Source organism: Dermacentor albipictus, chromosome 10 (genome assembly GCF_038994185.2).
Source record: "Dermacentor albipictus isolate Rhodes 1998 colony chromosome 10, USDA_Dalb.pri_finalv2, whole genome shotgun sequence".
Taxonomy (NCBI): Eukaryota; Metazoa; Arthropoda; class Arachnida; order Ixodida; family Ixodidae; genus Dermacentor; species Dermacentor albipictus.
In genome coordinates, this window is record NC_091830.1 from 65066746 (window position 1) to 65083897 (window position 17152).

General features: G+C 46.1%; 1 protein-coding gene across 1 annotated transcript; it reads left to right on the forward strand.

Annotated features, from left to right (window-relative positions):
- The first annotated feature begins 33 nt into the window (after positions 1-33).
- On the forward strand, positions 34-16195 carry LOC135904165 (uncharacterized). The gene is made up of 4 exons (XM_065434775.1): positions 34-292; positions 7372-7543; positions 9821-9956; positions 15809-16195. Exons 1-4 carry the CDS (start codon positions 166-168, stop codon positions 15998-16000), a joined length of 627 nt encoding a protein of 208 aa, XP_065290847.1. The 5' UTR covers positions 34-165; the 3' UTR covers positions 16001-16195.
- The last annotated feature ends 957 nt before the right edge of the window (positions 16196-17152 follow it).

Below are 17152 nucleotides of genomic sequence, written 5' to 3' on the forward strand. Positions count from 1 at the left end.
AATATCTGCGTCTACGTTTCAAAAGCTGCGAGGACTGAGATGCGCAGGCGATTGATAGCGATAGAACATGAAATGTAGCTGACGCCACAGTTCGGACAAGCAGACAGTCTTCGTCAGGGTAGCAACTTCTGCAAGGAATCACTGCCCCGACGAAGACGCGTCGCCATGCTGAAACTTTGGCTTGAGCTACATGTCCTTGTTCTAGTACTGTTGATCACTTCAAGGCTCCATCATCCTGCTAACCAGTGCCTTACAGCGGGAACTACAAAAGTGACCGTGGCCCACGTATCAGGTAAAGGTGCTATTCTACTATGTGTCATGTATTGAAATGTGACGGGGTAGGCTTTAACAATGCCACTGCTCACTACGAGCTGCTACACAATGTGTGTATCGCGGCCATTTCAGAGTTATGTTACCACGGTGCCCTACGTACTCTCGCAGTAGATCGCTTATTCCATGATTTTGTGTTCAATGTCAGTGCAGTCTCTATTCAGATCAGACAAAGGTTGCGATTCCAGCACAGAAAGAGAAAAGGTAAAGGAAAGACAGGGATGCTAACTGGACTTCGGCCATTGTGCCACCGTACTCGTGAGGAAGGGGAGTGAGGGATAAAAATACGTAGCAAAAGACAACGATGTGCAGCGTTTCTACAGTGGGGCATTTCAGGTATTCTGGAAGAGCGTCAAAGCAAAACAGTGACTATTGGTGTTCGCCTAAGTGGCACTTTTGTGAAACGCTTTTTTTTTTGTTCAAGGACAGCGGGCAGTCGACAACGTCGGCGACATTCTCGCGCTTCCGCGAGGTAACCATCAACGTGACGATCCATTGTGGTGGTTAGAATGCCCTCCGCTGGTTTATGTAATCAGGGCAAGTGATATCATGGAAAGTGAGCGGTCGAATGTACTACCTTCGTGTTCTACCGCAGTGCGTATCAAAGCAAGGAGCGTGTACGACAGGCATGAACAGATCAGTTAAGTCAAAGACTGCGTTCGTTGGTTATGCATAGCTGAAAGTACAGGGTGTAAGCACGAACTGGGGCGACCGGGTAGCTTTCTGTAGCGAGGAGAAGCACCCGCGTTCTGCCGGAAGGGCGCGTGGAATAAATGATGTGATGGGCTGTCACCTGCAGCAACAACCATTCCAGTGTAAAATTATATAAGCTAAAGGCGAAAGGAATGGAATTCGGCCTTTCTTTTTTTAACATTATCCGAGGTATGCTCATGCGTGTGCGTAAAAGCCAGAGAACTTTCCGAACAGCGACGCGACGGATCTGCACGTATCAACTTGTGCGGATCGACTTGCTTTTGCTGCTTACATGTACAAGGCTTGTTACTGACAGTCTTCAGCAGGAAAGTGAACGACCAGTGATTAGACTAGGCGTATTGATGCCCTTCAGCGTTGTTGCTGTAAAGACCATCAATCGAAGTGGCTCTCCTAGTGAGGATGTTCGCGGTGAAGCTGCCGGTTCGCATTTTCAGCTGATCGCACCTGAGGTTGCTCCTGTAGAAGCTGTCGTGGCTGATTTTCGCCAGCACGCACTTGAAGGTCTCGGCGGCGATATCGTTCCGCGTCCTTGAGAACGAACTAAGCTTTTTGCTCGGCGTTGACGATGACCCGCGACTTGTGCTGCTGCCTGCACAGGGGTCTGCTGAGCCCGACGTTTCAAAGTTTCAAAGTTAATTGCTTCAAAGTGGTTGCATGTTTTGATAGATGTGAAATACGAAAGGGGCTCCCATTGTTGAAAACCGTATCGCACTTCCGCCTGGTTACAGCTGCGCGCGTAGATCTACGAGTCGCTTTTTGAGCTGCGCTCCCTGCATTGCTGCAAGGCGCCATAACGCATTGCGAATAGGTAACACAGGTAGCGCAATTACGCGGCGCACATGTCACATCCCCTGATGCGTGTCACGATACGATGCAAGTAGAAACTGGAGGGTACAAAGAACTAGTCCGCAGGAACAGTTACAAGAACGGAATAAGAACGGATGAAAGATATGTCCCCTTTACAGCCGAAATTTCATTTATTTACTCTTGCTAAGTGCAACAGAGCTTAGTGCTTACAGTGAAAAAAGGTGCAAAAATTCTGAAAATTGTCAGCTAACGCGTGAGCATTGTTCCGCTCGTCTGTGACTTCGTTTTCCCTAGTTTTGATTACATGCTATTCCTAGCTAATGCGCGTCTTCACATGACATTTCCGGTGGCAAAGAATGCTTAAGGTTAAGTAGACTGTTCAGATTTTCTCGCCGCGATGCCACGTCCCCCTCGTGACTTCGCCTCGATGTCGCTCTCGCAAGCCCTTGTTATGCGCGCGTTCCTTGTACACGCAAGCTCTTGCCTGCGTTCTGTCTGCGCAATGGTAAGGCCTATAGAAAACGCGCCATGCTTCTGAACGCGCTCGCTTGCCCACTAGGTGTTCGTAACTTCAAGGACGCTCAGCAGCGTTCAACTGGACATTGGTCAAGCCCAAAACCTCAAGTCGGCCCGAACCGAATCCAAGTTGGCCCACCCCCAAATTAAAGTTTGCCCGTTCTTAAATTAAAGGTGGACCACCCTCCAATTTCAATGTCGCCTATTCCTAAATTTTAGTTGGCCGGCCCCCAGAATTCAACAAGGCCCACCGACAAATTTCATTTGGCCCTCGTTTAAATTTCAAGTTACCCCACCCCAATATTTCATTTGGCTCTTGTCCAAATTTCAAGTTAGCCCACCCCCAATATATTAAGTTGGCCCGCCCCTTAATATAACTGGGCCCACCCAAAATTTCAAGTTGGCCCATTCTCAAATTTCAGTTGGACCGCATCGAAACTTCAAATTGGCCCAGTACCAAATTTCAACTTGACCCACCCCGAAATTTCAATTGGCCCACACCTACTATAATCTTCGCTATGCCTTTTCTTAGGAGCCTTATGTATCTCTACGCGTATTCGCAACAAATCGATGGTGGGCTCATTCAGCTAATCACGATCAAAATAAAAATACGTTTCAGCGATTCATATGGTCCTAAACTTATCTAATGCTATAGCACATACTACCACAAGTGCTATCAGCGTAGCGCGAAGCTTCTGGAATCATTAGCAAGCTGCTCCACCATATGCAGTGAAAATACCGGCATGACGACGAGAACGATGACGCCATGAAGACGACGTGTGCGGTTTTTTGTAACGGAACGAACGAACGGAGGAAGCTCACTTTCACGCTCCTAACTGCTGTCACAATAAAAGGGGAGGTCGCGAAGGAATGTGTTCCAGCAACAGGCATTTATCGCAAAATTGCAGCTCGAGCTAACATCACCTTGTAGCCTTAGTATATGACGTCGAATCACAGGAATAGCTCAGAATCTCCAAGTAAGCTCAAAATCAAAAAAAAGCGAGTGGCCGCTTACGTTAATTCCAAGGGTAAAGTGTTTCGTAATAAACCGGTATTACGGCCAATAGCTAAAGAACTCGCTCAGAAAGGCTGGTGACTGCGTCAATCAGCGGTATGGCAGCGGCAAAAGCGCTGGTGATGATGCTGATTTACTGCTATTCCCTTGGAAACGTGGCGGTGACAATTAGTCACCTAGCCTGCTTGATTTATTCGGGTATGCTGTACATGTTTTTCATTCTGGTATACATCTCTATAATCTTTTCTTTTTGCCTCAAAACTTCTCGGCTTACTTTGTATCGCTTCCAATTCCTGTAATGGATCCGGTCGTATAAAAAATTCCCTGCCTCTTTTCTACCAATACCAATACGGTTAATGCTTCCGTCCACTTCAAGTCGAACCGTGTCTGGAAGGTGTACTTTGCCTACGGGTCTGACTTGGTGAATCCCTTCGCATTCTTTTAGTATGTGCTGAGTGGTCTCCGGCTTTTCGCTGCAGCGCACATTCCTCGTCTTCTTGCGAATACTTGCTCCAGTATGTATTTGCGCTTAGGCAACCAGCTCGAGTCTGAAATGGCAAGACACTGCCCCTTATGTTACAGTACACACTCCAGTTTCTTTCTTCCCATCTTAAATTTAAATGGTCTTTTTTATTTCAATTTCGTTGCATCCAATCCGCTCTCTTTTTCTCTCGCTTTCTTCATAATGACTCCTGCTTGTCTATTTGCACTTTCATTTACCCTGCATTTCGTTGCCAACTTTCTTGACCTCTTCCTCCGTGCTGTGTCCACGCTATTCAGGCACAGATATGTTTGTACATTTTCAGGCACATTTTCTTTGAGGTGTTTTTACAAAGCTAAATTTACTCTGCGCTTCACCGACTTCAAAAGAGGCCAAACCTATGTCACCCTGCATGGCCTCATTAGTGGTTTTGCCGTAAGCTCCCAAAGGGAAGCGGCATACCAATCTTTGGCTAACTGGGAGAAAGCTGCAGTGGCGCCATCCGGTGCTTTCAGCGCAAAAGAACACACGCGTTCTTTACTTACTCAACGCGCTCCTACCCAGTATTCCAGCTCGCATACTGGCCGCGCCAGGCCGACGGAAGTCGTTGTGAACGGGGTCCCGCTCCGTCGATCAGCGCTACCAACCACATGAGCGAATGGCGCTGCAGTCGGTGCTGGAGTAGCGCACCAGAACCGCCATGTCGGAGAAACGCACGAAGATCACACGGGCGTGTCATCTTGCCTTGAATGGAGGCTGTCCCGGTGTTAGCAAAATAGGCAAGCCTTCGTAATATCGCCTCACATGTATGAAATCGAGACGTCGTTGAATTTCGACGTAAAAACCGTAAACAGATTTCCTAATCATAACCATCATCATCAGCTTAGGTAGTCAATAAAGGCCTTTTCTAGCTATGTGTGTTTCGCGGGTGCTGTGTAATTTGATTTCGTTCTGCCTAAGGACATTTCTTGTACACACACACACACACACACACACACACACACACACACACACACACACACACACACACACACACACACACACACACACACACACACACACACACACACACACACACACACACACACACACACACACACACACACACACACACACACACACACACACACACACACACACACACACACACACACACACACACACACACACACACACACACACACACACACACACATACACACACACACACACGCACGCACGCACGCACGCACGCACGCACGCACGCACGCACGCACGCACGCACGCACGCACGCACGCACGCACGCACGCACGCACGCACACACACACACACACACACACACACACACACACACACACACACACACACACACACACACACACACACACACACACGCACGCACGCACACACACATGTAGAGTCAACTACAAAGGTTTACGGACCACGAGGTCTCGGAAAACGTTCAATTTCTGAGCAGCCTGTAACAAACAAACATCGCAATGTTGCTCACATATACTGGTAGAGAGTGTAAATGCGAAAAATGCGAATACTAGGCTGGCGTTGTGTGGCCGCGCATGTATTTAGCTATTTCTAAGATCTGGTGTTCCTTAAATTTTTATGGTTTAATTCACACATACGCGTGTTTTCGAAGTGTTGTTGCAGCGTTAACAAAATTAAGAGTTACGTGCGAAAACGACAATCTGGATCACTACGCACAACAGCGTAGTGAGGCGCGCTGTTGTGACGGACTCCGGATTCATTTCAACGACCTGGGTTTTTTTAAGTGCACACAATGCATGGTACACGGGTGCTTTTGCATTTCGCACCTTTCGAGATGCGGCCGCCACAACAGGGAATTCATCCCGTGACCTCGTCGAAGCAACTAAGCAACCATGGCAGATCTTCTCACAGCTTGCAGTTATGAGTGAAATGGAACACACGAAGCTGTGGTGTTGCTAATTAGTCAGTTAATGACTGAATGAATGAATAAATAGATAAATGAGTCAAGCAATTAATAATAAATCACCAGTTTTTCCTGCAGAAATGAATTTCTCGAGCCCATCGGAACGGATACCGTTCTGCATGCTAGCTACATAAACCGGCAGCTTTTTTTTTCTTCTTCTCAACACATGGCCACTGCTTACGTGACTTCGTCTTCTCTCCTCATTCCGCTTCGGCCGAACCTTCCGATGCTCGGCTGACAACGCTATGGCCTACGAAAAAAAAAAAGAAACCCTGCTATCCGATAACCCAGTGTAGCTGAAGGAGCATTGAGTTTGGGGGATGCCGGCGTTGAACGTTATTGTGGCTCCGCACGTCAACACAACGCGTCCACAGCTGTACTACCACATTAAGCCTCGGAATCTCGGCAGGATAAACGAGCAAACCGCAACCATCTTCATGAATTGTGTCGTTTTAGGCATGCATGGCGGGAGCAGGCGTGCACACTGCTCCAGCCATCGACACGCAAAAGAAAAATTAATAAAATGCGCCGGCATACGTGCTGCACACGTTTTTCGTTCGTTTCGAGCAAGAAACGACCGCTGCTTGATAGCATAAAATTTTCATGCCACAAATACGTTTCCGCAGTCGAGAGTTTGAAAACCCCGACGTCATGCTTGTCCTTCAACCTGTGCATGAAATAAAACCTCAGACCTTTGTGAAGCTTTCACATTCTATTTCTTTTTGATATGTTCGTTGTTACTTTGAAAGAGTTAGCCAGGAAAGAAACATATGGAACGCCAGATGGGCAGTTCGGCGAGGGAAGTAAACGCGTATGTACAAACAAATTAGGCGTTTAAATGGCGATTCTCGCATATATTCTCGCCGTTTTCAATTTAGGCGCCTTTATTTCGGGAACGCTGGCGATTACCTTGCATCCTGACGTGAGGTCATGCTCAGGTAATTAGTGCTTTTGTACAAGGCCTGTTTTTTGCTTCAATCGCCATTACACTAAAGATTAAATCACCTCCTGACTTGAATCGTGCTGAGGTGTGTATGGCTTCTTGTATAGGGATGCTTCTGTTGCGGTATATAATTTTTATTAGTATGACGCTGAATGAGAACCTGCCCACAGAGTCGCGTAGTGATCTGTGGCGCTGTAGCGTGCTGTAAAAGGTAACAAGGAAAAAAAGGATATGAAGTAGTTTGGAAAAATGTAATCAATAGTTTACATATTCACCCATCGCTACGAGTACTGTATCTCGAGCTCTTACGACCATATTCTGGAAGCTAGTATATGGCAAATCATGGAATAACAGTTTGAAACACTAAGTCCAGTGGTCTCTATTTTGGTGTGCTACCTAGCTATAAACAATGCATCGTAGTAGAATAGAATGAAGTCATTATTCGGTGTGCGTATATTCCGCCCGACGTTCAATAATTTCTTCTTCCATTTCTCGTATTTTAATTCGACGGGCATATTAACAGTACGTCTGCTCTTCCAGGGCTATCTATCTATAGTCTGTCTACTAATTTCAATGGTATTTTAGTATGCAGTCTAAACTGACGTTTCCTTTTGTGTACCAGCGGCTGAATACTTTCAGATTTCAGATCTTTCGATCAGCTACACAGAGCCGCATCTGGCTCTCGATTTCACAGCAGTCGTGGCCCGGACGCTGAGACAACGTCCCTGGTTCACAATTCACATGACTCGTCCTCCGTACCACAGGGATGTCTGCGAAGACACCGGGAAACCTTGGTAAGTACATAAGCAGAACATTTTTCGTAACCTACTTTTGAAGGACCACGTTACTAGTGCAGTACGCTCTTGCATCTTCATCGATTCTGCCAGTGTTGCACAACAGCAACGACTGCCTTTATTGCAATAACGTTAGGCTTCACCACAGATCGTATTAGAAGTCTTCTCATTTTTTTTAAAGCTGCAGAAACATTTCGGTGTGATATTATTAGGCCTTTGGCTTATTAATACACACTCTTCGGAAAATGTACACCCTTTGAGCCTTATCTTGTCCCACAACGATAATCTTCATCTCTCTTGCCCGCGCTTCCTTTCTTTAAAGCTGCGAGCCCGAGACTCCCCAGTCACGAACGGCATCAGCGTTATCAGTGTAACACAGCATTCTCGACAGGAAAGTAGCGAGCGCCGAGTTTTCAAGAAAGGAAACGCAAGCAAGTCAGATGACGGTTATCGTTGTGGGACAAATATGCACCCCGAAAAGTGCAACCGTTTTAAGAGTGTATTTGCAAGATGTAGCTGATATATACAGCCTGTCTCAAGTATCATGCACCAAGATTTAAAGATAGGCAAATGCCACGTAAGCTGGACAGAACCTAGGTAATGTATTTTGCCGTGCTTAGAGATACTCCATCTTTCTTCATTACGCCAAATTAGATAATCGGGCTTAATTAATTAATTGAAATTATATTATATATTCATGTTATATGAAAACTGTCAATTAGAAAATTGTAGGGCCACATGATAAACTTCCGATACCGCTTTCTGTTGCTCACTACGTGCTACATAGAAGTGCTTTTCCGAGCGTGAAAGATGCCGGCGAATACATGCGAAATTGCCGCCCGACTGGCCGTTCAGGGTACTTTGCGTGTATTTGTGTGGCTTCTTTGAGAAGTTGATTAATTAATTAAGACGTATTATCTAAATATAGGCGGAATGAAATAAATAATCTGAGTATCTCCAGCGACGGCAAACAACATTACCTTGCTTCTGTCTAGCTACGTGGCATTTGCACATTTTTAAAATCTTGAAGCGCGATAGTTGGAGACACCCTGTATATGGGAGATGTCCCGGGAGGCGTATAGTAGAGGCCGTCGGGACTGGCGGTACCACCGGGAGTGGCACGATCCCCTTGGCGTGCGAGTCAGGCTGGTTAGTGTATTCCGTGTTGTCGATGTTGACTGCCTCGAGTGGTGCTACCGTCGCCAGGTTCACTGGTGGCGCTTCAGTCTACAGATTCGCCGCGACGGGAAAAATTCTATGTAAACATGTGGAGGCTCCCAAACAGCAAGGAATATTTTTTCACCAAGTGCTTCAACGATGAAGATGCCGTTTTCTTGATTGACCAACGGTGTGAAATTATCCGATCGGGACTAAGCCAATGGGAGACGTCGCAAAGGACGTTTCCAGTTTCATTTGCACTACCGCGAGATTCTCCGAAGTTCACCGAAAGCTCGGTGCAGAGAGATATTGGTTTCACTTTCATTTGAATAGGACTGCAACATCCGTGAATCGAGCATGTGATATTGAATTAAGTTCAAATGACACAGTCACTGAGCAACCGCAGATGCTATGCAGTGTTTTTGGAATAATGATGCCCGTAATTATAACTGTGACGATGTAAGATATATAGTTTGTATAAGTGTTACACTAAAGATTGCCTTGCATATTTTAAAGTTAAAAAAGGTTATAGCGTTGCTGTAAAATAAACATTGTGAGTGTGATTGAACTGCATAATACGAAAGGGCAAGAAAAGGGACCGGATATATTGAACTGCAAAATATGAAAAAAAAATACGCACACGTGCTGTGTAGGCACATGTTCCGTTTCTGCTACTGTTTTATACCTTTCAAGGTATTTTTCAGATAAGTTGCATCACGTATGTTTTCTTAGTCGGCAGATGTATTTGTTACTCTGCATCGTCCATCCGCATGACTGCCTTGCGCTTAATTTTCTTTTGCAAATTATTCATTTAATTTCGTTTTCGCATAACTTTTTGTGGCATTCGTGTAGCGGTAGAAGTGGGATTGTACCGTTAGATAGTTGGAGGAAGGTATTTTTGCTATGTTTACAGCCATTTGATTATCATTACATTCGCTATATAATTGTATCATCAGTGTTAAAGAGGTAAAGGCACAGAGTCATCTTTTGTAACTTTCGGTGGCTGCGCTTAACAATATGCGCCCCTGCCCGCCTGGCAGGGAGAATTGCCTAAGGCGATGCAAGAAGGCGCCTTCAACGAATAATATCAGGTTCCCGTTTTCTTTTTGCTGTTCGCAGTGCTTACGAAATGTGCGACATCACGGCCCCCAGTGCGAGATTGAGCGACGACAGGGATATCTGTCGCCTCGATGAGGGACGGTACAACATCAGTGTCACCTTGCCGGCGCCACCACTGATTGATCCCCGAGAACCAGTGAGTGTAGCTACGCTTTCAAAATGATATTTAGGATATATCGGCGCCGCCTAAAGAGGCCACTACTTTTCACAGACAGCAAATGTCTACGAAATATGAAATAACAAAGCCAGTACTAAAAAAAAACTGAATGTTATAAAAACAAACAAACAATAAAGTCAGTCACCCAGGTGACGTAAATTTCGGTAAGATGACGTAAAATTCACAACCGAAATGAGACCAAATATACCTGCAACATAAAAACACCCCACATAAACGTAGAAAGGATGCTTAACAAAACTGGTCACACAGAACACATTAGAACATAGTCAACTCCAATGAACGGAATAAGAAGAAATCAACAAATGTCACATAAGAAGCACTATAGAAGGTAGCTCCCATTATACACTAAATACTGAAAATTTGAAGTCAGGTGAGAGAAACGAATACAAACTGCAAGCAATAGTTTCTAACCATACAACTTCCGGCGGAATTCTTCAAAGGGGTGCGAGCGCTCACCTTTCTCATATATGTGTCGCCTACAACTAAGCGCTGGTGAAAGATTTTTAACAACTTAATTATTTAACGGGTTGGCTGTATCGGAGAGGCTGGTGTATTGAGGTACGTGAAACATCTTGTGAGTGCTACTGAGAGTCTATAGACAATAGCGTACAGAGGTGGCGTAACCAAATGCACAATTGACATTTATACGCCCGTTATAAAGCCTACATGCTTTACTTGGGATCTAGCTAGGGGAGGCTCCATGGTATGATCTTGGAAATGTGTTCGCTTCCTACTCGTAAGGGACACGCCCTGTACAAAAGGTGATAGGCTGGAATCGGCATCTCTTTATCTTGCTGTCCGAATCTCTTCAGGCCAGTGTTCGAGCCATACGTTTCGAACGCGGGAGCTCAATAGCCGACGATTTGTCAATCTGCAGCGACAACTTGCTCACCTGTAAACTTCCTAGCTCTTGAGGAGCGCAGGTTTGAAGGAACACGCTTACTACGACAGAGCGACGTTTCTCAAATGCTATTACTTCCGCTTGCGGGCGGCAAGCGCGCGGCAGAGCTAAGACTCTCTGAACGCCAAACGAGTGGCTAAATTTAGCTCCCATTGCGTCATGCGTGGCGCTGCAGCGGCACCATCGGCGCGTGCGTCGCACGTGTGATATACTAGATCGCCTATATTATTGTGAAGCTTTCTTTGTCTCTTCCTCCGACTTTTTCACTGTTGCTGTCTTGCACGCCGCGTCGGGAGTTGGTTTAGAGCGTGCGTATACGTAGTGGGAGCGTGGCAGAGAGGAAAGGCGATGCGAGAAACTCGTTTGAGCCTCTCCATTGCGTCGCATGTGTGCACACAATGGCGCCTCTGGCTCCGTGGGCATCGTCACAATGCTGCCTCGACCGCTGTAATTATCAGTGACCTAAAAAAAATTGCAGAAACCACAGCGCATACCTTTCTGCTAAAGTTCAACAATCCAGAGGGTAGGTAGATGAATGGTAGAGAGGAGAAGGGAGAAGAGGCGGACAATGGGTAGGACCGACGGCAGTCGCGAAACGAGTGAATGACAGCCTTGCGAATCTATGAGACATGACATCGGTTGCGGATAAACTGGATAAACATAGGTTTAAGTTACGGTGGGATATCTTTCTGCTATTTCTGAAAAGTGAACGCCCTGCAAATTTCTCAGGCGGAAGATTGATGCACGGGGGGCATGAGGCAAAACCGCAATAGAGCACTGTAGCGTCTAGGCGACACAAGGGAAGCGGTCGCACGCCAAATCAACACTGATGTGCCCGCTGCGGTAGCTTTGCGGCTATGGCATTGCTCGAGATCGGGGGTTCAATTGCGACCACGGCAGCCTCCCTTCGCCGTGGGCGAAATGGGAAAGCGCTCGTGTGCTTAGAGTTAAGTGCACGTTATAGAAACCGAGAGGGTCAAAATCAATCTGTAGAACGCCACTACGGCGTGCCCCATAACAAGAATACATGGCAAACATCGCGCGCAGCGTTGTTCAGGTTCAACGACTGGTCACTCACCCCATTGCTCCATGAGGGCTGGCGATCACGGGTTGGAGTTCCAAGTTACGTACGATACGTGTATACTAGCCGTTACACATGCACGAAGAGCATAACATGTGATGTTTCGATGTAACGTGTCATGTGCCAATGAAAAAGTAAAACTCTAATGCCGAAAAAAGTCGGTTTTTGCAGAAAGCCATGGCATCCAGTGCGATAGCAAATTAGTAGACAGCTATACGTAGTAAGGATAGCAGTTTTATCGGCTGTGTAGACTTGGAAACATTCAATTGCTAACTGAATTATCAAGAATAGTGTCCGCGTGCTGGATTAATCAAAGATCAAAGAAGGTTGACCTAACGAAGCAACCGTGATGAGCGTGACCGTTGCAACAGATGGGGAGAGAAAGTGAGAGAGGCCTAAAGGAGAGATGCCTCGACTAGATGGTGGCAGCTGAACGCATCTCGAGTTAATCGCGCGGGCGCCGAATCGATAAGAAAACTGGCCTTCCCGCCCTACATGCCGATAACTACCGCCATCCAAAAGGAGTTCATATGCAGCCAAATGTTAACCACGGAATAGCTGTAAAGTCTCAAGATTGATTTGGCGGCGCTTTAGGAATGTGTGGCAGGAGTGGTGGCGTGGGGGAGAGAGGGGTGCATGCCACTTAATTTCAAGGGTGGGGGGGGGGCTCTCCCGGGCCCCCCTCCTCTAGATCCGTGCCTGGTTCGCGCGCTAGACTGAGCCGCGATCATCGGCTTCCCTCGCGTGCTTTCACTTGCACATACAGCGTACGACACACGGAGACAGTGTTATCGCCATTGGACTTTATACGGAACATCACGACGGCGGCGACGGCAAAAAGGCGCTGGGAGTGTCCACATAATTGCTATCGCAATAATAATCAGAACGACCCTTACCCTCGGAACTGTATTCCGATACGCAAGTATATTACCTGCGTGCACCTGATACCTTCGGCGATGCTGCAAGTTACTTGGGAGATGGAGCATACTTACTCACTGTTCAGTCCTTCTAGTTGCTTCAGTCAGTCATTCAGTCATTCTACTGTGAATTCTACTTCAGTTGTTCAGTCATTCTATTGCGATGCTGAAGCAGCACCGTATTAGTTATGTTAAAATACAGCCAAAAGTTCTTCGCATATGCTATTGCATTGTATAAATTAGGGCATAATCTTGAAAAAAAATCGCTTGCTGCGGTGGCTTTTCTCGGCGTTCCAACTTCGATGTTTTCCTAGCACTAACATCCAGCAATTGTAGGCGTGAAGTCACCAACACGACTTCTGCCTAAATTTTCTAGATTTATTACCATATTCGCTCGCATAGGCTAGCACGTTTTTCGGAAAATTGATGAGGTAACTACGGTGGTGGGGGCATGATTGCGCACGCAAAATATTTCCCAGAGAGTGTTCTAGGTGCCAAATGGAAAAATAAAAATTAAGGTGAATGCATATTGAAGTAATGTATTCATGCAAAATAGGGGATACCGTTCTAATAGACAGCATGTTCTACAGAAGTAGAAACTGCAAAGACCATTTATTTGTGGACACGTAGTTGAATCTAGAGTCAATAATTGATTTAAAAATGTGGCTCTCACCCGAACTAGTAAGAGTCGGTGACTGCACTTATGTGGCAGATCAATCGCTGGCTCATCTCTAGCCGCATTATCCCTGTCGGAATCGCCACTGCCGTCGGTTTTTGGGCTTCTGAGCAGCCTTGTAGGTTCCATATCGCCCCATGACGAACAATGAGAAAACAATGAAGTCAATTGAAGAACAATTTTTCAGCGTTTTGATCACCCATTCAAAGTGCAACCCCTTTTTGGTCGCACTAATCTGTACCTTCATTCACCATTACTTTTGGCAATATGTCATTGGAATAGACTACCGAGGGACATTGTATCTGCCATTAACCATGATGTTTTTGTTAACAAGTTGAAGGTTTTCCTAAATGTGTGATTATTTCTGCGTTGAATGCCTACTTGCGTATGTTATTCTTTCTGTATATAGTTATGTCACTGTCACTGTATCTTACCAATGCTCTTTTTCTTCACGTTTGTAATTGTAACTGGCTCCCCCCCCCCCCCCCCCTATGTAACCCCTTATGTAATGCCCGAATGGGCCTTTAGTGTATATGAATAAATGAATAAATAAGTCCACTCAATTCAAAACAATGCCGGCATGACAAAACAATGCCGACATTAGCTGCTCATGTGCAAACCATCAATCACGAAATGACGGCAACTTCGCCGCTTGTGGATTTAATCGGATCGTCATCGCGTCGAGAGATGCGTGACGTTTATTCCATTTATTATAGCCTGACATTTTTTCGCCTTCAGAAGAACATTCGAATTATACTTAGAAATACCTGTATGTTGGGTAAGAATTTCGAAAAATTACCCTCGCACCATGTGAGACTGGGTGAGATTTGTAGATTCGTTTGAAGAAAGCTGAAACGCGCACCTTGCACCAAACAGTCTCTTTGTATTAGCATATTTTTGCACTGAACAGACTTAGATTTGGAAAGTGAACTGTCTCGCCCCTTATGCCTGTGTGTAAATCAGTTGGTATCGCAGAGATAGCGAGTTGAATTTAGGCACTTGAAAGGATGCAGCCGCTAGAGTTTCTCGGAGTGTTCACACCCATTGGAATCGTCGTGCGCAGAGCGTTGTTTTCTGAGTTCCACACGGCGACACGCCGAAGCGTTTTTTTGTTAAATGGCCACACATAATGTCAAAATCTGAATTTCTCCTGCATAATCAAGTGCCCTGTTTGGATTTGCGGGCTCAGATTTGGTGTGTCCCGAAATCGCGACAACAGGCTAGAACAGGTTAAGCGACGGTGATTGGTTGCCATGCGCTATCATTTCACCGGGGTTGAACAAGCAGACGACAGTCACTGCAGAAATTTCTTAGGGTGCGATGATTACCCTAGGAGAAAATTTTCTACTTTTTGGTGGCCAATGTGGTGCATGAGGGGAATATTCGAGCATTATGCGAGCATGTATGCGTCATGAGGCGCACGTGATGCGTTGCAAAGAAAAGGCGAACGCGACGACGACGTCAACGAAGACACGAATAAGATCGTAGAATGGCACCGGAAGAAGTCGAACAAAAGAAAGAAGCAACCACGGAGAGTCCGGTGGCGGGGGCAAGGCACGGGGGAGTGGCGCCATTGTGAGAGTAGAAACGAAGAGAGGAAGGCAGCAGTGGCGGAAGAGGCCGACTGTCGGACTCTGCGTACTGGTGGTTCGTGGCTGGTTCTCTCGAGCTTACGACTCTATGCCTGAAGCTGCATTTATGTCTGCGGGGCGGCTAGCGGAGCATCGACCACAGCCTCGGTGCTCGTGGCTTACCTTCCTGGCCTACGCTCGAATCGAGCCCTGCCACGTCTTCTACCTGCCTGTCATCAATGGACGGCCCTAGTGGCTGCGGATACTCGCCATCTGCATCATTAGAGCCTCCGATTTGCTCTGACACTCCTCCTCTGGCGAAGGTGACGTAAACTTTGATATTTGATTTACATAAATTGGAGACTACATTAAGACCTAATGTTTAGTGTGTTTCTAGTGCCTATTTTGTTAATGTGCAGTGCCTGGGAAGACTTATAAATTGTATTTGTATGTGTGCGACAGAGATCGTACGCTTGATTATTTTGTCCGAAGATTGTTTTCGCTACACTTGCAGCGGTGAACGTACCTACACTGTGACGATATGGTATACACGTCCTGGTACGGTCAACTGGCCCAATCCAAGTGCCCGTTCAGTTATATATACTAATTGCTTCGCGAACGTAGTACGTGACCTCAATTAATGTGTCTTCTTTTTCTTTTTCAGACTAGGAACGTATACACATATACTCTTGAGTTTTTCGAGCAAAACATGCCCGTCGGATGCCAGACGTTCGTATTCGATGCTCTTCTTTTGAAGGAGAAAGACGAAGTAGGGCGAGACACTGCAACGGAGGCAGTCAACGTGGTTACGGCCCCTACAGCGCCCACATTGACGGAAAATTCGACGAGTAGCTAGAGATCGGTGCATTACACAATGGCAACAATACAGCTGTCTCTCATCAGCAAGTCGCAAGAAAATAACATAAAACGACAATCTCAGCAGCGAAAAGGGGAACTTCGCTAATAACGTACGGCTACACATCGAGCTAGTTGCAAAGGTGAAAAAAAAATAATAAAGTGAGAACGTGTGTAGCGCCTACATTTTTCATCATTTACGTTGTATTTTATGCCTTGCCAAGTCACAGCGCCGTAGTGTCTGTTATTAGGTTGGCATTCAGGACAAACCATGAGCAGACAAATCGTACTTCTAGTTTTCGATATGTTCTCAGCCGATCTATGATCAACGAATCACATGAGGAACACCTATTATTAGTATAATTTATCTTGTGAGTGCGCATTGAGCAGCAGTGGTTCTTTATATATCGTCGTGTGGTGCCAAGCGCTGCGAATGTGTTACCCTATAACCAATACGGCAACGGTGATCAAACAACTATCTGCAATTGCGCTTGATAATCTAGAATGCATTGTTCATTTTCTACATGAAGAGATAATTAAGGAACGACCACGGCTGCTATCTCAACATGCGCTTATGTTGGAATATATGTTATCGGTGCCACTCCGATTACCACCGTGCCGTACCCGTACGCGGGTACCTCAAGGACTGTTCGGAAGACACTGAAGCTTCTGCGACCCCCTCCATGAGACCAGAGGTGCAGTGTCTGAAACGATAGCGTCATCTTCGACCAGAGGTGCAGCGTCTCAAACATAGCGTCTACAAATACTAGCTCTCTCGAGGAAAGAATGCGAGAAGGCTCCCCTCACAAGCGCACCACCATGTGGTACTACGCCTTGCCACTGGTCACACCGTACACTGGTACCATATCACTGTTTGGTATCACCGCTTTAGACTGCACTATCTTCGTGATGGGCCCATAAATACGGCTAGACCGAAGCACTTGAGGGTCCCACCGAGAGCTCTACGCTTCAAAAACCGAGACGTTTTGCCACAATCACGCAGCCCATGTACGCAATTGTCGCTTGTTCAGTTGAAAAGAAAACAAAATAAAGCCGTATGCCTACTTAATGTTGTGCCCTTGACGTTTCATCCAACGTTTAGAGCCACGTTAATGACTGACAATACGTTAAAGCTCTACATGGCTTCATGCTT